The 21,949-nt window shown below is 39.2% G+C and overlaps 1 protein-coding gene and 1 long non-coding RNA gene across 2 annotated transcripts in view; one reads left to right on the top strand and one right to left on the bottom strand.

The window, feature by feature from the left end:
* LOC145327622 (uncharacterized) overlaps positions 1 to 21,949 on the bottom strand; it is a 46,927-nt gene that overhangs the window by 10,287 nt on the left and 14,691 nt on the right. Inside the window, exons 11-28 of the mRNA XM_080171161.1 lie at positions 21,782 to 21,850; positions 20,979 to 21,093; positions 20,540 to 20,646; positions 20,151 to 20,232; positions 8,975 to 9,108; positions 8,639 to 8,704; positions 7,940 to 8,017; positions 7,111 to 7,194; positions 5,886 to 6,017; positions 5,176 to 5,270; positions 4,244 to 4,322; positions 3,638 to 3,760; positions 2,748 to 2,819; positions 2,087 to 2,185; positions 1,558 to 1,704; positions 1,204 to 1,329; positions 757 to 859; positions 279 to 345 (exon numbers count right to left, since the gene is read on the bottom strand). Coding sequence (XP_080027287.1) covers positions 279 to 345; positions 757 to 859; positions 1,204 to 1,329; positions 1,558 to 1,704; positions 2,087 to 2,185; positions 2,748 to 2,819; positions 3,638 to 3,760; positions 4,244 to 4,322; positions 5,176 to 5,270; positions 5,886 to 6,017; positions 7,111 to 7,194; positions 7,940 to 8,017; positions 8,639 to 8,704; positions 8,975 to 9,108; positions 20,151 to 20,232; positions 20,540 to 20,646; positions 20,979 to 21,093; positions 21,782 to 21,850 — 1,778 coding nt within the window. The remainder of the gene's footprint in view (positions 1 to 278; positions 346 to 756; positions 860 to 1,203; positions 1,330 to 1,557; positions 1,705 to 2,086; positions 2,186 to 2,747; positions 2,820 to 3,637; positions 3,761 to 4,243; positions 4,323 to 5,175; positions 5,271 to 5,885; positions 6,018 to 7,110; positions 7,195 to 7,939; positions 8,018 to 8,638; positions 8,705 to 8,974; positions 9,109 to 20,150; positions 20,233 to 20,539; positions 20,647 to 20,978; positions 21,094 to 21,781; positions 21,851 to 21,949) is intronic.
* LOC145328335 (uncharacterized) lies at positions 9,745 to 10,121 on the top strand. The gene is made up of 2 exons (XR_013882423.1): positions 9,745 to 9,945; positions 10,092 to 10,121. It is a non-coding gene; the product is annotated as an uncharacterized LOC145328335 (long non-coding RNA).

Raw genomic sequence — 21,949 nt, 5'->3', positions numbered from 1 at the left:
AGCGGTCCTACCGCCATCGATGTTTTATACTTAATTGTGCTCCTTATTGATGGGAATGTTGTCAAAAAATTTCAGCATTCTATCTTTTATAGGAGCTGAGTAAATCCCATTTCCCCCATAGCGTTACGGACTGACGGACGGACGGACTGACGGACGGACTGACGGACGGACGGACAAAGTGAATTATGAGTGCCCCTTTATACCTAAAAATACGTACGCTTACTGAACCAATAATGTGGTTGAATTGTTCCTACACATTGATTAAAAACTAAAGAAACCTGCTCAATGTTGAATTCTGTTTTTCTTGTTCTTTCAATTTTCTAAGCGCAGCTTCTTCAGATTCCTATGATTCAAATTATTGTTCATACAAATATCAAACATTTTTTTACAGTTCAGTTTAAAAAGTGAAGCTTTTCCATAATTTGTTGCAGGACGGATAAAAATCAGAAAAAAGCTGCAAGTCCTCTCTCTATGTCTCTATAGACACAAAATCCCTTAGAATTATTAATTTTAACTAGGGGGAAAAGAAATATTTTTTTTTTGCTGCAGAAATATAAACATTAATATTATGCAAAATATACACCCGTGATGTATTTCAAAATCCATGTCTTATGATGATTGAAGATGTGTTAATTGTAAAAATAGGTGGCCATTTTTGTTAAGTAGCCCCTAGCCTCTATTTAAAGAAGGTAGGGGGGATATTTTGTCATTTTGAAAATAATTCATTAATTTGCTTATTTTGTATGAAAATTTCCTTGAGTTTATCCATAGCGGCTGTGTTGGCGGGGAGACCATTATTTTCCGAACTTGACGCCTTACTATCCCTTCGGAAGTTTTTGTTCTTGTTCTTTGCATTCTCCTAGATAGATAAATAGGTAATTAAACTAGGTGATAGATAAATCATTAAGTAAAAAGATAGATTAATAGATAGTTGTGTGTGTGTGTAGCCATTGCTTCTAGAGTTTTGACTTATATTGTGATAGACATAGAAATCTCAATACAAATTTTTATTTGTCTATCTAGAATAGCAGTTACGAAAATTAAGATATCAACAGACTTCAAAAATAAGAGAAGCTTGGTATAAGAAGATACCTAGGTAAATAAAGCCCATAAAAAAAGAAATGTATTAACTTTTAGTGGAATATCATGAGATAGGTTAACCAATTAGTCAAATAGGCTTACCTTAAGCCAACAAAAGCTTACCTTAGCCATCTCTTTGTAATACTTTTCATTTTCTTCCATTTGTTGTTTGTACGCCAATACTTCACTTTTCTTCTCATTTAATTGGTTATTCATATTGTCTAACTTCCTTCGCAACATTTCAACCTCCTAAAATAGCAATATATTAGTTTATCAATCTATCTTTAAGTCAGGGATCTTAAGTGATAATCATAAACAATACATCAACAAATCAACCCCCCTCCCCTCCCACCAAATAGAATTGTTAGAGGGAATCATCAACCAATATCTTAAAATTCAGCCAAGAGAAAATCACATTTCCCCATTGCGTTACGGACGTACAGACACATTGTAATCATATAATATCTATCTATTTACCTTTGAATTGTCCTTTTTGGCCTTGTATGACTCCTCCTCACGCGGGGGCATTCCCTCCTCCAGTTTCTGACGCAGCTCCAGGATCTCCGTGTCCTTGCTCATCAGGTTCTTGTTCAGGTTGGACACCTTCTTATTCATGGTTTCAACCTAAACAATGCAGGGATGTTGAAAACGTGGATTTTGTGGCAAGGGAAAGTTTGTCGTCAATTAAAGTTCCCATTATAGCCCTCAGATATTGTTCCTCCATGGTTAGGAGAAGGGATAGAGTAAAGTCTTAAGGGGAGGGGTGGGTGGGAGGTGGAGAGTATCATTTTATAAAAATATTTTATCAGGGAATGTGACAATCTATCACAATATCAATGTATTCTATATCCATTTAATCCAGGATGACAACATTCATAAGTTGTGAACCACAATTCTAATGAGTCAATTACTTCTGCTCATTGATATTACAATTACTTCACAGTGATTGTAATATCCCCCCACCCTCCTTTCTCTTCTTAATATTATAAATAAATAATAAACTTACCTCCTTTTGTTTTTCAGATAGGGTATCGGAAACAGCTTGTGTAGATTTCTCTGAGTGCGCCAGTTTCATTTGCAGCTGGTTCATTTTGGCCTCCTCAGACTAAATTAATAATTATATTATCTTCAATACTTTTATATGGGCTAAAACTGTCATTCTAAACAGGGATAAAACCAAACGAAGAATCAATTTACATTTAATTTTATGAAAATTTTAAACAGTGCAGTGCTAGTTTGATCCAACCAATCAAAAGAACCACCCTACTAATACAACTAAAAAACCTCATTATTTAAAAGTAGACCCCCCCTCTTTCAATAAGGTGCTTCTAGAGGCCTCCAGGGGGTGTATCATGAAACAACATTTTGATGGTTGGTTTGTGAGCAAAATATTTTAAACAAACTAACCTATACCGACAAACTAACCGACCTCTTCTCTTTTACTAAAAGTAAAAGATTAGAGGGGACAGGGGGTTAAACTGTAAATTCACCGACTTTCAATAGGGTCTTTGATTTTAAGCCAATAGCGTCGGAAATATAACACAGCTAATTTGCTACAAAACAGCATAAATAACTTTGCTAGCAGACAAAAAAAGGTCCCCAAGACTAGAACCAGGAAGTTGTCTGGGTTATACATCTTACTGTACTTATACATTAATTCCTGTTACCTTGAGTGTAGTGTTCATGTTCTTTATTTGTGCCTTCAACTGTTCAATCTCTAGTAAATGGTTGTTGCTCATCTGAAAATATTAGGCATAAGAGATCATATTGTAGACAGCTTTCTCCGTATATTAAAAAAATTAATTTTTTAACAAAACTGATAAGTAAATTTTTTTTTATAATTTTATTTTAATATTCGTGAAAATTGTCTGAAATACGTTGCTATTCATGATTTTCATAATGATTGAGAACCGGTTTTAATCCAGCGGATATTAATCGGTTTTTAATCAGTTTCGAAGCCATACTGGAAATATTTATTTATGAATCATCGCAACCTCCCACCACCACAACTTATTTTAATTGATACACAAAACCATAATTCTAGCCATTACCCTTACGGGTTACTATCCCTGAGGAGCTTTTTAAACCTTTACTTAACCTAACTTGAGCATAAAAAAAGGCTAGTTTTTGTTTCTAAAAGTAAATGCACATTGCACGGCTCTGTGTTGTGGCTGCTTTTACAAGGCAATATTTTTTTCAGTAACATATAAAACAATAGCTATTTCGCCTCTAGAGGCCTCTAGGAGGCATTTGAGGTGGTGTAGGGTTGAATTCTACTCCCCCATATTTCATTTTTGTTGTAGTTTTAGAAAAAAAATATGAAAAGCTACCCTGTAAAGGAGAACCATATCGGTTCAGCGGTTAGTTGATTGATTGATTGATTAGCCATGGTCTCTTAGGGTTTGGACCTAAGTAGTCATGGAGTAGGCTGAGACACTTTTTGTATAGCCACTAGGGCTATCAAGCTCCACGTTCAAGCACATTATCCTTCGGTATAGACAGACAAGAGATCCTGAAACTTTTTCTCAAGGATGACATTGAAGAAAAATGCACGTACCTGATTAGACTGAAGTTGGTTGTAGCTGTTAGCCAACTCTTCATATTGAGCCCTGATACTCTGATTCTCATGGTTGCGTTGCTCTAGTGTCGCTTTCAGGGACTCGATTGTGCTTGATAAGGCCTAATTATATAAATAGAATAGAATACAATTATTTAAAACCTATATTTGCGACAACTTTTACTACAAAGAAACTTCCAATTTCTATATTTGCAAAAGGGCCTGCCTCATTGCTACAAGATCCATGTCAGATCTATATAGAAAATAAACGTTATGGGTGAGCTCGTATCTAATAAGTATAGATATAGATAAATAAATGACTTTATCTTTGTTCAAGGATATAAAGAGATAACTTAATTGACGTTAAATTGACATACATCTCCAATATACAGGGTAATTTTTTTCATCATCATTGTTATCTTATCCCCTAAGATCCCTTGGGAAATTAAAAACCATAATATTGAAAAGATTAAAACCAGTTTTGTGGTTTTTATTAATAGTCTGAAATACGATGCTATACATGATTTTTCAGTAGTGCTGAGAACTGGTTTTAATCCAGCGGATATTAATCGATTTCTAAGCCACATTGGAAAACTAATTGTATACCTGCATTTGATTTGCTTGATTTTCTAGATATTTTAATCTCTCTATCTGGTTGCTCATCTCCGCACACTTCTGACTATATCTGCAACAAGATACATCATGTCAATAAGTAGCGCAACAAAATTTTGAAGAAAACAAGGATGACAACATCCATAAAAGCGAAGCACTGAAACGGTAGAGCAAACGGACATTGACACTTGTATAGTGTCTGAACAGAATAATCAGAATATAAAAGTATCGAAAGAGTCGAAGCAAAATTGTAAGTAAATTTGTTGAAAAACTGCTTGATACAGGATAATGTTTATGGACATACTTACATTTTTGGGACTTGATTATAGAGTTGCTTCGCTTATACTATTGTTCTTTGTTTTCCCAGGAATTAATAGACCAAAAATCAGATCAAACGGATAAATAGATCACATAAAAATTTGTTGTTAAAAAAGTAGAAAAATTAACATGTTTAAAATGGACGTACGGACATTCTGGTAATGATTATAGAGTTGCTACGCTTTCTAAATTGTACCTAACTACTACAGGAATCATCATGCAAAGTTTGAAATCGATAGGACAATTCTAACATGCCTAAATTAACGAATAAAAGCTATCTATCTCGGACGGACGTACGGACCGACCCTAATTATAGAAAAGCTTCGCTTTAAAAATATTTAATTTAACTTGTACACTGTACAGTATTAAATAAAAAATTGCTCAGTAAACAACTTAATTACATACTGGATGCTTATTGGTTCAATGAATAGCCACAAAAAATCAGCCGTCTATCTTGAATAACTGCTGAGAAAAAGATATTTTCTCCATATCGTTACGTACTGACTGACGCGTACGGACAGACTAAGTGAATTATAGAGTAGCTTCTATACTAAAAATATTTAGAGATAGGTTAGGTGAAATGATGAGCCCTGCAAGATTGTCTTTACCTGGATCTCTCAATTTCTAGTTCTCCTAATCTCTTGGTCAGTTTTTGGTGGGCGTTGGCCATATTGTTGTACTCCATCAACCTTCGGTCTGCCTCCTAGATAGTTTGATAGTTAGATAGATGGAAATTAATAAGATAGACGAATAACTTAATAATATGCAGATGGATAAAGTTATGAATATCATACGTCACAAAGTTATAATGTTATAAATTTTCTGTTAGCCTCCTAAATACATTAAATTAATTGAAGATAGTTAGATAGATTGAATCAGAAGGGGGGTATATCAACCCACTGGAAAATTAAGGGGCGCGTGTATACACCTGAGATGAATTCTTTTAAAAAATTTGCCTCACTAAAATCAGTGAGGCTCACTAAACATTTAAAGGGGATAATTTTGCCTCACTAAAATTTTAGTGGGGTAAACTGATTTTAGTAAGGCAAAGTTTTTTTTTAAGAATTCACCTCTGTAAAAAAAACCAAGTGGAGTGTCAAGGAAAAAATTAATATCCCCATAAAAATTAAGGGGGATGAGTAAAAAATATTTGCGCATCGCACTCGAGTGTCTGTCAGAGCAAACAGACCAATTAGATTATAAACTGGATACCTATCTTTAAGGGTAGTCAAAAAAGTTGTGTTTAACAATTTCGAATTATATACTTAGTAGCAGTAAAATAAACACTTAACTTTTATTAAAAAAATCACATTTCTACCTGTTTTTGAATCTTAATGCTTTGTAACTCGGCGTCCGTGTTCTTATATTTATTCTCCAGTTGTTTCTTTTCAGCCATTATGGCGTTCTTCTCCGCGTTCTGAGAGTACTGCAGCGTTTGCAGTTGGCCAACCTTAATAGATAGATAGTAAGATAAATAAATAGTTCTGAGAGTACTGTAGTGTCCAACCTTAATAGATAGATAGTAAGATAAATAAATAGTTCTGAGAGTACTGTAGTGTCCAGCCTTAATAGATAGATAGTAAGATAAATAAATAGTTCTGCAAGTACTGTAGTGTCCAACCTTAATAGATTGATAGTATGATAAATAAATAGTTCTGAGGGTACTGTAGTGTCCAACCTTAATACATGGATAGTAAGATAAATAAATAGTTCTGAGGGTACTGTAGTGTCCAGCCTTAATACATGGATAGTAAGATAAATAAATAGTTCTGTAAGTACTGTAGTGTCCAACCTTAATAGATTGATAGTATGATAAATAAATAGTTCTGAGGGTACTGTAGTGTCCAACCTTAATACATGGATAGTATCATAAATAAATAATTCTGTAAGTACTGTAGTGTCCAACCTTAATAGATTGATAGTATGATAAATAAATAGTTCAGAGAGTATTGTAGTGTCCAACCTTAATACATGGATAGTAAGATAAATAAATAGTTCTGAGAGTAGTGTAGTGTTCAACCTTAATAGATTGATAGTAAGATAAATAAATAGTTCTGAGAGTAGTGTAGTGTTCAACCATAATAGATTGATAGTACCAACCTTTATAGATTGATAGTAAGATAAATAAATAGTTCTGAGAGTAGTGTAGTGTCCAACCTTAATAGATAGATAGTAAGATAAATAAATAGTTCTGTGAGTACTGTAGTGTCCAACCTTAATAGATATACAGTAAGATAAATAAATAGTTCTGTGAGTACTGTAGTGTCCAACCTTAATAGATATACAGTAAGATAATTAAATAGTTCTGTGAGTACTATAGAGTAATACATGGATAGTCACCAAAGTTTTTAATAACCACGTTCTTATTCGTTTGCTTTACAACTTTCAATGATTTTTTCTTTCTTCATGAAGTTAAGAGTCCAAACGTTTCAACTACTAATTGTAATCTAAGAACGGGTAATATTGTGTTTCATCATTGGGAAGGAATGTACATCAATTTATCGGCAATTGTCTTATCCCTTTAAATCCCTGTTTATATTCACCTTCTGATGAAGAGTTGTGTTTTCTTGCTTCATTTGTTCCACCATTTTCAATGCATTTATCTTATTCTCTTCACCTTGCTTACACTAAATATATTACATCATTTCTACTTGCGTGCACATTAAGATCAACAAAACGGATTTTTATAATCTTGACTTTAGTAATGGGATATTATTTAAGGATTAATGATTAAGGTAAAGGTAACAGAATCCGGGTGTGTGTGTCTATCTATACCAAAGGAAATCCCTAACCGCTGTATGGATATTACTCTCCTTTACAAAGTAGCTTCTCATAGGTTTTTTTTTTGGGGGGGGGGGGGTTATAACTATCTTGGAGGAGGGTAACACCACCATGCCATCCCAATCGTATTTGCGTGCACAATAAGATCAACAAAACAGCATGATTTTATAATCAACAAGTCAGATAGTTCTAAGTCTAAAACGCACAACAAATGATTGATATCAGAGCTCGGCAGCCGCGCGTCAGATGCGTGTAAGCCTCAGTAAAATTGTGATATTATAATTTTAAAATTCAGCTGGATGTCTAAACCTGTTCCTAAACAGATAATCCGCCCTTTCGAAAAATAATTTTGGTCAAACAAGCGGAAATAAACTTGAGGCTTATGCGCGGCAAGGCGCAATGGCCTAGCCCTGATAAATATCAAAACAGAAAAGCTTTTTGTTCATCAAGCTCTATGCTAATATTATTATTGTCTAATCATTAATCTTAAAATTGATACTTGACTTAATTCGCCGTTTCATCTACCCATTAAATCCGAAGGGACACATCCTTAATGATAAAAAAGATTAGCTTATCACAAAAATGTCTTGCCTGTAAGATTATCGATTCATATTCTTTATTTCTTTTGTTCAGCTCTTGGCGTAATCTCTCTATTTCAGCATAATGCTCCTAGATTATATAGATTCATTATTAGTTATTTGTCGCAGCGTATTATAAACAGCTTTCCGCAATATGAAAAAGTACAATTATAAGATTAAAGCTAATTTTGTTAGCCCCGAGATGCCGAAAGCACGGGCTACCAAACTGGCCTTAATTATAGTTGTGATTGTACGATAGGTACGATACATATTTTTCAGTATGACTTAGAACCGGTTCCAGCGTATATTAATCGGTTTCAAAACCATACTGGAAGTATTTTATCTATTGGCGCAATGGATGCATTTTAGTATATTAATACTGTAATCCTCATATCAAAGTAACAAGATGTCTGTCTGTACCAAAGGATCTCACTAACTCCAGAACCGATATGGTTCTCCTTATCAATATCGCTTATCTTAGTTCCAGTCGATGTTAAGTCTATTTTGGGGGAGGGGATTACCTCCATCCCAAGAGAAATCGCCCCCAGAAACAATGAATCCGCCCCCCCCAAAAAAAAAAAAAAATTCTCTTTTTAAAACTATGATTGAAAAATGGCGGACAGGGGTTGATTTCCCTCCCCTCTCCACCTGAAGTTCCCCAAGAGGTTTCTATCTACTTAATTATAAACTGTCTATCTATCAGTGTATCTACCTGTTTAAACCCAGATTGTTTCTGAACAGTTTCCGACATCTTTCTATTCTCCATTTCCATTCTTTCCTGTAAACATATAACATTCAGTCAAAGTCTTGAAAAAACAGATAGTATGTCCACCCGTCTGTCCTTTATCGTTTCACGATTTTTTTAAAAATCGAATGATTAAAAAAACTTATGTTATCTTCTACTAAGGGATCATTTAATTGAGTGTTGAAACGTTTCAACCGCTAATTGATATATACAGATGGGCTAATATATTGTGTATCATCATTGGAGATGTTTATCAATTTTTCGGCCATTGTCTTATCCCTTTAGATCCCTGATATATCTCACCTTGGCATGCTTGATATCCTCAATTTGAGTGAGGAGCTCGTTTTCTCTTGTTTTCTGCTTGGTCACCTCACCCTGCAGTTCTGCCAACTTCTTTGTTAGGGTCAACATATCTTGTTCCAGCTTACTCTTGTCACCTGACAATATTAAGGTTTTAGACTTTAGGTTTTTATAATTTTGGGGAATGAATTATGAAATTATTGTTCAGCATAAAGACTAAAGTTTTAATCCTATTATATACAGTAGGTACTAAACTTTTTTGTCTGTAGCGAAAGATCTTGCTAAACCGATACGGTTCTCCTATACAGTAAAATTCTTATAGGTCCAAGGAAGGTTTTAAACTATTGCCAATAAAAATGACCGCCCTAAAAATATATTTCTAACTTTTTCTTTTTAGAACTTCAATTGAAAGATGGGGGTCGACTTACCCCCCCCCCTCCATTAGGGCCCCTAGAGGCCTCAAGGGGACTTGGCTGCTGGTGAGGAATAAAGTACATATTGAGTAGTTTGTGCAGAAAATTTGCCTTGTTGAGCCTACTCTTCTCCCCTTAAATATTAAGGTTTTATGCCATTTAATACTTAAAGGATTGAACCCCAAATCATGGCATAGAAGTAATAGAAAATAACACTGTTATGTATCTATTCTTTACATCTACATTTTCATCAATCTATACAAAACAAGGATGACAACATCCATAAAAGCGAAGCTCTGAAACGGTAGGACAAACGGACATTAACACTTGTATAATGTCAGAACTGAATAATCAGAATGCGTGTCATGTACACTAATGTATGTACACTTTCAGGCCACCAGTCCACTGGAGAAGAACAACGGGTTGCCTGCGGCTCACTGCGGCAGACATTCTAATTTCGCGGTTGCAAACAGCAAATTAAAGATTTTCATTTTTCGGACCGCTTAATTATAATGTCTGCTGGCTCTTTGGAAAACTAAGCTGTCCAGAATTAACATCCAGGTACAGCTTAGTTCTTCAAATTAGTAACCTTTCCACCTTTCCCTATTAACAAATAATGTAATTGGGGGGAGGATAGGACAATAGCTTAGGCCGGGTGAAGTTTAGGTTTCCACCAAATTTCCCAAAATATAACTCTATTTGTTTAGGCCTAAACATCAACACTTCCACAAATTACAGACCATCCATAAATGCACCAAGGCCCACCTGGAGATCCCAACAGTCCCCCCTGTCTGGCCCCGCGCATCCTCTGGATACCTCTGGATTCTTGTGGTAATTTGATCCTTCCCTGCATTGCAGTCACAGGTAGAACATTTTGCTAAAGCTGCTCTATAACTACCCTGTCTGTAAGTCTTAAGCCTCAAGGGGGATACAGCATCCTTCCCGCACATTGATGTTTACAGACTGTTAATTCTGTACAGCTGCTGAGGTGCTTTACAACTAAGTGCCACCCACCCATAGGACAACTCCTTGTCCTCTTACTTAACAATAACTGTTAAGTAATCCGAACCTGTTTTTCTCCCTACCCATAGGACAACTCCTTGTCCTCTTATTTAACAATATAGCTGTTAAATAATCCGAACCTGTTTTCCCCCCTACCCATTTTCATCTCCCTGATAGCTTGCGGTCCCTGCCATACTGCGCCATACTAAAGACAACAAAAATTCGGTGAAGGTTCTCCCCTCATCATTTATTTGTTGTAAAAACACAAAAATATAAAAACACCAAATAAAAATATAAGCTAAAGAGAGGTTATAATTTAAATAAATAAATTAACAACAGCATTCAGTGGTCAATGAAGGAGATTTTCCTCACTAAACCGCCCGGAGCAATTACACGCTCAAGGCATAACACCCTCTATCATCCATCTAACTCACACCCCACCCCTTCTCACACCAAACGTTCACAATCCGACTCTGCGACTGTTGCGAGTCGTCGGCCTAAAACCGTCAGAGTTTTAGCCAAAAAACATAAACTCAACACCCCGTTTGAATTACGCGCCAAAAAACTCCTTAAAACAAAAAAAGCGCTACTTCAACGGCAAAAACCGGTTGACCGCAACTCTAGGCCCGTCGTTTCCTCACGCAGGCCCAGCGTTAGTCGCACCCCCCCAGGCCAAAACAGCCACCACCGTAGCCCATCCCCGTCACCTATCCGAGGATTCCCTACACCCCCTGCAGCTCCCCAACTACTTGCAGCCCCCCACTTACCCTCCTCACCTGTTGATCCACTGGTAACTTTTCCCGTTATACATCCGTATAACGGCCTTTCACCACAAACCCCCACAACCCCTACAGATACTGAAGAGTTTGAGCTAGCCCCACAGCAACTAGATTGGGATAATTATTCCCCCATACCATCCTTCCAAAAATCAGCTTCAATTCTTGAAGAAGCTTTGGAACAACTCTATTCTGAAGATTTACAGAAAGAGGTTCAGGACGAGGTTTTTTATAACCCTGAACAGTTCCCATTACACGACCACCTTCCAGGCTCCGCTTATAACGCTTCCACATCGACACACAATATTAGTGTCGATCTATCTGCGCTTGTTACAGCACAAACCCCAACCATGACTGATGAGGCAACCAAACTCATCATCGAATGCGATGAGTGCATGATGATAGACGAAGACTGTCAGAGCATCATAAATAACCCTGACAGGTTTAGCATTGAAAAGCTAGACAATAGTCTATCATTGTTGGAAGAAAAAGCCTCGTCAATTCGCCACATCATAGCTTTCTTTCGCAACAGCCCAGACCCAAGGGTCACCGAAGCTGACATGAACAAAGCGTTACAGCTACGTATAGCCATGCGCTCAAAAATCGAGTTCATTCATGAACATCGTACATCACGTTTGAAAGCTCAACCGATTACGACGACTGCTGCTCCAGCAGTACCTCTCTCTACTTGCTCTGACGACTCGACTACCACTTCAGCAGTCGGATCCGAGGCAGGTACCTTACCATGTGATGGCCAAGTAATTGTGCCTCCAGCAGTTACGACTCAGGCCACAGCTGTTCCTGCTGCAACTATGCTCCAGCAAACAGCTCCCATCCCCAACCGCATAAATCCCACGACATACGCGGTAAAACAAGCAAGGGTAAAACAAAAAAGGGACCCCTTGCTTGTTGAGCTCGACGATCTCTGCGAAAAGTTCGGCGACCTTAAAACGACCGAAGTTAAGCAGTTAGGTCAGTTCAATAAACTTAATGCTCAATTCAAAGAGCTACTCGAAAAGGCACAGCGTTCCTTACATAAAGCCAAAACGCTTTGTGAGGACGCGATGCTTACGGACATGGAGGAAGATGCGACAGCATTGGATGCCCAGTCCACCACGCTCGAAACTGAAATATCCAGCGTGGAATCATACGTTGAACGCTTGAGGGACCGTTTCGGAGTGCCTATCTCAGGACACTCTTTCAATCAGCGTTCTTCCAACATTCCTATCCCTCACTTTTCTGGGGCCAAAACAGATAAACTTGACCTCTTTACATTTCAAAAGAAGTTCCAGATTTATATCGACTCAATGCCGTCTATAGCAGAAGTCGAAGCATTGGAAATCCTGAAAGAAAACTGTCTCCAGGGCAATGCGCAGATGTTGTGCTCAGCCGAAAAATCTATTAAGGCTTGTATGAAGCAGCTGTCGTTCCACTATGGCAGCAAAACCAGCATCATAGCCAAACGTAAGGCTAAAATCATGGAACTGGGACCATGCCCTAAATACAACTGGGAACAGCAGATCACATGGATGGTAAAACTCCGTTCATTACTTGCTGATACCCAAGAATTTGCAAAAGAGAATGATGCAGAGCAAGCCTTGTACCACGGCAAAACGGACATCGCCAACTCTGTACTGAACCTTCTTAAAGGGGACTACTTTAAGGAGATGTCTAAAAAATTCCTGCTTAGCGCAGACGAAAATGGGGAGGAAGATGGCCAGTACTGCTATGAGCAACTTCTCCTCTTCTTGGATTGCGAACTACGTCAGCTCCAATACCAACTTAACCAGCATGAAGGAGCATCCCTCCATACTGGTACCGCATCCTCTGGTGGTAACAATACCAACTTGAGCAGCGGTAACTCCGGCAATAGACAGTCCAACCAGACTGGTAACAACCCTGGTCAGAAAAACTCGAACCGGAGTAAACCAGCCTCTCAAACTTACACGGCCTCCACTTTCTCGGCCTCAGAGGACCCAAAACAACGCCCTAAAGGCAGGGCCTCTGATAAGTCTGCTAAGACACCCATTCCACTTTTAACATACACAGGCGCTGCTTCTAAGCCTGTACCAACTGATTGCGCGCTTTGTCAGAACATACACACATATTTGTTCCAATGCCAGGTGTACATCAATACACCAAATAAGGAGAAACGTCAACTCCATGGCAAGACAAAAGCCTGTCACAGGTGCCTCAGAATGGACGCCAGCGTCAATTTCGACAATATTGACAAATGGTGGAACAACCACAAAAATGACTGTCGCACCACCTTTTACTGTCAAGCTGACAATTGCCAGTACGCGTCTGCTCATCGCGTGCAAAAGCATATCCTCGCCTGCTCTATTCATGTCGAGCAGAATAAAAAGAGGTTAGACGATTTCCGCAAGTCATTGCCCAAGGATGTTCCTATAACATCTGGCAACCTTCTGTTCATGGATAATATTACCATGAATCTCCAAACCTCTGACACCACACCTGACGTTTCCGACCCCAACACCTTCCCTGATGTTGCTGCCCCAGGCATCTTCATGTGCCAAAACGTCCCTGATCTTTCCGGCAATCCGCTGTTTGTCTTTTACGACAGCGGTTGTGGTACAGCTGCAGTTTCAGCTTCTGCAGCGGCTAGACTAAATGCCACAGAACACCGCCCTGGACCCACCCTCATGAACGTAGCAGGTGGTAAAGTCGTCCATCTTCCCTATGGCAGTGACAAGTTCACACTGCCATTAGTCGACAGTGCCATGTCCGCAACTATAATTGCTGCAAAAATGGACACGCTGACGGCTCCATTTCCTCGTTGGGACCTCAAGGAGCCTTATGGTGACCTTGCAAATCATTACAAAGGCCACGAGCTCCTCCCTACCGTACCAGATGTCATTGGCGGAGGCCAAGTCGACATAATCCTGGGAATCAAGTACAATTACTTGTTCCCAATGCGCATCTGCTCATTGCCCTGTGGTTTATCTTTATACAGAAGCCCACTTAAGGGTATCGACGGCCACACAGGTGTACTTGGTGGCCCCCACAAGGCTTGGGCTAAAGCAGCCGAGACTGTAAACTTTGTCGGTGCTGCTCTCTTCTTCACCAACGAGCTGTCTGCCTACCGCTATACCACTGAAACACTTCTGAACAGTGGCAGGAATTGGTGCGCGGATGACTCCAAAACCGACACCTTTCCGTATCTCCGTCCAATCACTGTTGAGGAAACAACAGACGAGGACGCTTCGCTGGATGTTCATACATACAGCACCAATATTCAACACGTCAAACGACATGAACGCAAGTATCTTGAGAGTGAAGACATAGGCACTCAAGCACCTTACCGTTGCATAGCATGTCGTGGCTGCAACGACTGCAAAAACGGAGACATTCTGGAGGCGACTTCTCTGAAAGAAGAGGCCGAACAACTCCTAATAAAAAAGTCCGTCAAGTTCTTACCTGACGAACGCCGGATTGTAGCATCTCTTCCCTTCATTGCTGATCCAGTTAAGGAGTTACAACCAAACAAAAACAGGGCCCTCAAAGTTCTGGAGTCCCAGCTGCGAAAATTGCAGAAGGATCCAGAGGCCAAACTACAAGTTATGGCGTCACATGACAAACTAGCATTGAATGGCTATTCATGTGACATTGATGACCTATCCCCTGAGGAACGCGCCCTTGTAGACAATCTGCCAGGAGAATACTACCTCCCTTGGCGATTCGTCACTAAAGAAAACTCTCTTTCTACTCCTGTCAGGGTTGTATTTGATGCTTCTGCGACAACCTCGTCAGGTAAAAGTCTGAACGACGTCCTAGCAAAGGGCACAAACAGACTTGAAAAAATCTTAGCTCTGGACATCAATTTCAGAGCAGGCCCACATGCTTTCGCATGCGACATACGGATGGCATACAATCAGATTAAGTTGGATCCATCTGATTTCCGCTGGCACAAGTACTTGTGGGTTGATAGCCTTGCCCCTGGTGGCACCATCAGAACGCGCATCATGCGCACCATCATTTATGGGGTTAAACCTTCTGGCAACCAAACGGCAGAAGGTCTTGAACAGGTAGCTCAGTATGTCATGGACAACCATCCTGAACATACTGCAGGTGCCCAGGTTCTCAAAACCAAAACTTATGTTGATGATACTTCTGATTCAACAGACTCCGCAATTGAACTAGACAAAATCATTGCGGGAGTCAAATTCACTCTTGACTTAGCAGGCATGAGCGTCAAAAGCTTTGTCAAATCTTCAGCTGTACCTGAAGACACTGTGTCGAATGATGGCACACATGTTAGCTACCTCGGCTATCGATGGGCTCCACTTGCTGACACTCTCAGTCTGGACGTCAAACCTCTCTCGTTCGGTAAAACAAAACGAGGTAAAAGACCTCCACCAGTAGAAGGAAGTCTTGAAGAGGCTCTTCTACACAATTTCACAAAAAGAACAATCTTGTCGCAAGTTGCCTCTAACTTCGACCTTCTCGGACTCTGCACCCCCGTGACTGCTAAATTCAAAGCAGACTATCACGACCTCCTTTCTTACGCCACTGGTTGGGACGACGGTCTCCCAACCAAGTTGCTTCCCACATGGGTGACTAACATTGAAACGATGCAACAACTTGCGTCAGTTTCGTGCCCACGGTCCGTAATTCCGGCAAATTCTGAGCCCAAAGTTGATCTGTTAGTATCTGTTGATGCTAGTCAAAACATGGCGATCGTATGCGTGCATGTTAGGTCAAGGTCTCTCACAGGCGAGGTCACTGTCCGACTAGCTGCTGCCAAATCAAAGATTGTAACTGGTAGCACAATTCCTCGAGCAGAGCTCAGGGCAGCTGTTGTAGGCACCATTCTCGCAACAACCGTTGCCAAAAATCTCAAAAACAAGGTAGAAAAAGTCACCTATTTCACAGACTCTTCCGTTGTGTTGTCTTGGCTTCATCAAGATGCACGCCCTCTTTCTCTTGGCGTACGCAGCTGCGTCATCAAAATTCGCCGATTCTCTTCCCCAGACCAATGGCGACATGTTGAATCTGAAAACAACATAGCCGACTTGGGTACTCGTTTCCTCGCCACTATCAAGGATATCGATGCTAACTCTGAATGGCAAAACGGCAAACCCTGGATGTATCTTGATTACCAGGACATGCCAGCCCAATCCTTCCAAGATCTTAAACTATCAATGGAAGCGAAGCAGGCCGCTGCCCAAGAGGTCAGAATCCTCCACGGTGATACGAAATCACCTCAGGAAAGAACGGCAGAGATAACCAAGTTCTCGAATTATCTCTACGACCCGTGCAAACGGTCATGGCCCAAGTCTCTCCGTGTCATGGCCATTGTTCAAAAATACTGCTTTTTCGACTTCAAATCGTACCGTAATTTGAAGGCCCCCCCTCATCCAAATCCTCAGGTCGTCCAACTTTCGGACGAAGAAATCCACAAGGCGGAGAATTACTACTTTAGACTCGCTACTAAAGAAGTGCTTAAGTTCTCCAACTCAAAGGCTCACGGCAACAATGTCGTCACTGACGATGGCATTATCAAATACAATGGTCGTATTGTCGAGGGCACTAACATAGAAGACGTTGACAATATCATGCCTGATTTGTCTCCCCTCCACTTCGTTAGACCGATAGTCGATCGGTATAGCTTAATAGCATACTCCGTTATGCTATACGCCCATCAAGAGCTTGCACTACACAGAAATGTAAACGCAACACTCTTAGAATCCAGGCACATTGCCTACATTCTTAATGGCAGAGATCTCTCCAAAGAGATCAGAGCGGCTTGCCCACATTGTCGTAGGTTCAAGGCCAAGCTTCTAGAAGCTGAAATGGGACCAATCCATCAAAACAGATTGACCATTGCTCCCCCGTTCTACTACTGCCAACTTGACCTAATGGGTCCGTTCTTGGCTCACTGTGAACACAACCACAGGTCCACAGTCAAGGTTTGGGGTCTAGTCTGTAGAGACCCAGCCTCATCCGCAACAGCGTGTTATGTTATGACTAAGTATAACACAGACGCCTTTCTCCAAGCATTCCAACGATTCGTTCATCGTTATTGCTACCCTAAAAAGGTCTTCATCGACCCAGGAGCACAGCTCATAAAAGGCGTAGCAAAATCGGAGTTTTCCATGGCTGACATCACTAAAACGCTCAATGGAAAAAGTTGCAGCATAGAGTACGAGGTCGGTCCCACTGCTGCTCACAACTATCAAGGTTGTGTGGAACGCTCAATCAAAGAAATCAAAACCTTGTTCCATGCAACATTTAACGGTCTCAAACTGGATGTCATGTCATTTGAGACTGCCTTTTCATATATAGCAAATGAGATCAACAACATGCCGATCTGCATGGTATCCAGAACGGAGGATGTAGGTCACGCAGACCTTATCACGCCGAACCGTCTGATACACGGCAGAAATAACAGGCGTGCCCCCACTGGACCAATGAGGGTAGAACAACCCTCCCGCCTTTTGGAACAGATGGAACGCCTCTACCAATCATGGTGGCAGATCTGGCTATATGAACGCCTTCCAGATTACATTCCAAGACCAAAGAAATTTGGCAAAACAGGTCCACAACCAAAAGAAATGGATATCGTTGTTTTCCTCCGGTCCCCAGATGAGTTGATTGGCGATCAACTCTGGCGCCTTGGCCAGGTCCTACACCTCATCACTTCTGATGATGGTATCGTCCGCCAGGTAATTATCCGTTGGCGGAAACACTGGAAGGAAGAGTTCCATGAAACCAGAAGAAGTGTCCGGCACATTGCCATCCTGTTCTCCGAGGACGAGCTCGCGCTAATTGACCAGATCAGATCCGCGGCCTCCAAGTGTGACGAGTCTTACACTTCGGAGCAACGCAAACTAAAAACCTCCCATTAAAACCATTCCTGTAACGGGATAACACAATGCATTGCACATGAGTTACACCCGCTAAACGTTGGCTGAAATTGCCGAAGATCATAATTTTAACTTCATTTGATACGCATTTCCAAGATTTGCATTTCTAATTTTAAACCTACTATTAAAGGCTGTAGTTGCCGAAGATAATAATTTTACCCTCATTGACACGCATTTCCATGATCTGCATGATTCAATTTTAAACCCACTAATAAAGGCTGTAGTTGCCGAAGATAATAATTTTAACTTCACAGACACGCATTTCCATGATATGCATTTGTGACAAATTTCTCATTCAAATAAATAAAGGCTGTAAGTGCCGAAGACAAAAAAAACCTACCTATTAAATAAAGGCTGAATTGGCCCACCTCCCTGAATACGGCTGTAATTGCCTTACAAACCAACAATTAATATTAATAATGTCATTATTAAATATTCAATTACTACAAAAGAAAAATCCTGCTTAAAGGTTCACACTCCCTTTAATAACTTTAATAATCTCATTATTAAATGTTATCTTACAACAAGTAGATGCTGCCTAATGTCTTTAATAATCTTATTATTAAATGATTGATTACCCCAAGAAGTTTACCCCACTTATGAGGATTGATTCCAGCCGAAGAAAACCTGGATTAGTATTAATCATATATTGTAAATTTAAAATTGTTTACAAAATAGTTATTTATTTATTTATTTTAACCCATTGTAAACGATACGCCCCATAAAAAAAAAAAAAAAAAAAAAAAAAAAAAAAAAAAAAAAACACATTAAAGGCTATTGCTGCTGGGCGTATCGTTCTTCCTATCTTCTGTAAACTGCAGTGATCAACCCGCACCCCTATGTTCTTCTTTTTCTTGCCGGGAGTGTCATGTACACTAATGTATGTACACTTTCAGGCCACCAGTCCACTGGAGAAGAACAACGGGTTGCCTGCGGCTCACTGCGGCAGACATTCTAATTTCGCGGTTGCAAACAGCAAATTAAAGAATTTCATTTTTCGGACCGCTTAATTATAATGTCTGCTGGCTCTTTGGAAAACTAAGCTGTCCAGAATTAACATCCAGGTACAGCTTAGTTCTTCAAATTAGTAACCTTTCCACCTTTCCCTATTAACAAATAATGTAATTGGGGGGAGGATAGGACAATAGCTTAGGCCGGGTGAAGTTTAGGTTTCCACCAAATTTCCCAAAATATAACTCTATTTGTTTAGGCCTAAACATCAACACTTCCACAAATTACAGACCATCCATAAATGCACCAAGGCCCACCTGGAGATCCCAACAGTCCCCCCCGTCTGGCCCCGCGCATCCTCTGGATACCTCTGGATTCTTGTGGTAATTTGATCCTTCCCTGCATTGCAGTCACAGGTAGAACATTTTGCTAAAGCTGCTCTATAACTACCCTGTCTGTAAGTCTTAAGCCTCAAGGGGGATACAGCATCCTTCCCGCACAATGCGAATGTATAAGAGTCAAAGCAAAATTGTAAGTAAATTTGTTGAAAAACTGCTTGATACAGGATAATGATTATGGACATACTTACATTTTTAGGACTTGATTATAGAGTTGCTTCGCTTATAATATTGTACTTTGTTGTCCCAGGAATCAGTATACCAAAAATCAGACCAATCGGATAATTAGGTCACATACAAATTTGTTGTTAAAAATGTAAAAAAAATCAACATGTTTAAAATGGACGTACGGACATTCTGGTAATGATTATAGAGTTGCTACGCTTTCTAACTCGTACCTAACTACTAAAGGAATCACCATGCAAAATTTGAAATCAATAGGACAATTCTAACATGCCTAAATTAACAAAAAAAAAGCTATTTAAAAAAGTAAAAAAATCAACATGTTTAAAATGGACATACGGACATTTTGGTAATGATTATAGAGTTGCTACGCTTTCTAAATCGTACCTAACTACTACAGGAATCACTATGCAAAATTTGAAATCGATAGGACAATTCTAACATGTCTAAATTAACGAAAAAAGCTATCCGTGACGGACGGACGGACCGACCCTAATTATAGAAAAGCTTCGCTTTTAAAAATATTTATCTATCTAGGCTAACTAACTAACCTGATCTAGCTATTATACCTGAAACTTGTCTCAACTGCTGATTTGTTTGTTTAAGAATCTCAATTTCTTGTGATTTGTTCTGATTATCTTGTCTTATAACCTTAACAAACAAAAAAATTTAATCTGTGAAATAAAGATGTGACCAAAAGATAAAGGTAAAAATGCCCTAAGAAATTACCCCCCCCCCCCCCCCCTCTAAGACACACTGTTTCATCTGTTGCTAAAACATAAATAAAAGATTTTTGTTTAGCGTTCCCCTTATCTATACATCTATCCATTCCATCCAGCTATCTATCAAGCTCTCTATCCAGCTATCAATTCATTCATCTATAAATTCATATGTCTATTCATCCATATATCTCTCAATCTATCTATCCATTTAACTACCTATCTATCTATCTAATTACCTCCATATTATTTTTGAGTTGCGTCACTAAAAGTTCAGTGTTCAAAAGCTTAGAAACAACTTCATTGTACTCAGAGGTCTTCTTTTCGTAATTACGGTTAACGTCATCTAAAAAAAACAGTTAAAATCAATCTCCACCCTAGATTATTATATCGCCCATTTTTCTGTTATATAATGCTCATTTATAAAAGTACATGATGTCTTTCTGTATGTGTGTGTAAGTCTGCATCTTGTTGACTTTTTACTGCTGCACTTTTGCGTAAACATGAAGTATAGGCTTTGTCTCAGGAGAGGATAGGTTATTTGAAAAAAAAGTTTCCTTTTGGGATGTAGTTTCCCTAGGGAGTATTTTTTTAAATAACTGGATGTGGCCTCCAGGTTCAGGTGCTGCAGGCCTCAAGATGGTCTCTGTACAATGTACAGGTAAAATATGTACTTACCCAATTGTTGTTGAATTGTAGCCAACTGTGATTGCCCAGATTTTGAATTTTGTTTCAGGTTGTTTAGTTCCTCAGTTAGATCTGCAATCTTCTTATTCTTGTCTGATATAGCTTCCTAAAATGATAGATAGTTTTAAATTGATGGACATGGGTTTGATGGAAAATAGATATGACATATGAATCCTAGATGGATAAATGATTATTCAACTTATCATCATGTCTGTATTGTAGTATTTTGTAGATAAAAAAAAGTTTTGTGTATAATGTATTCAATAGAATAAAAAAATATATTGACAGGGAAAAAGGGGGGGGGGGGGGGGCGAAAGTGACACTTTTTGAAACCAAAACTAAAAGTCAACAAAGGAACTCAACTAAAAAAAGAGTTACAGGTCTGAGATTTTGCATGGCAGTTGCTTTATAGGGGTACAATATGGAACTGTGAAGAAACGGCGGCACAACCGCCGAAAACCGCCGTTTCCCGCCGAAATTTTTTTGCCTTTTCTCGGCGGTTTTTGGCGGTTGCGCCGCCGTTTCTTCACAGTTCCATATTGTACCCCTATAAAGCAACTGCCATGCAAAATCTCAGACCTGTAACTCTTTTTTTAGTTGAGTTCCTTTGACTTTTAGTTTTGGTTTCAAAAAGTGTCACTTTCGCCCCCCCCCCCCTTTGTCGTCAATTTAAGTTGCTAATATGGACCTAATAATTTCTTTTCTGCATGTCTGCCTCTTTGAGCTTGTATGTTTACATGTATGTCTATCTATCCATCTATTCATTTATCTATTCTATCTATCTATTAACAAACCTGATTTCTCTTCTGCATGGCCTGCATGTCTGCCTCTTTGTGCTTGTATGCCTTTGTCAAATCTTCAGCCTAAAAATAAATAGATATAGGTAGATACTACACTTCACTAATTTTTGTTGAGGAATAAATTATTAAATTGTGTGATTAGTTGATAATTTGCAAATACAG

The sequence above is a fragment of the Acartia tonsa genome, chromosome 9, assembly GCF_053477335.1.
Source record: "Acartia tonsa isolate MP-2025a chromosome 9, ASM5347733v1, whole genome shotgun sequence".
Taxonomy (NCBI): domain Eukaryota; kingdom Metazoa; phylum Arthropoda; class Copepoda; order Calanoida; family Acartiidae; genus Acartia; species Acartia tonsa.
Note: the sequence above shows the minus strand (reverse complement) of the source record. Positions and strands in the feature narration are given on the sequence as shown.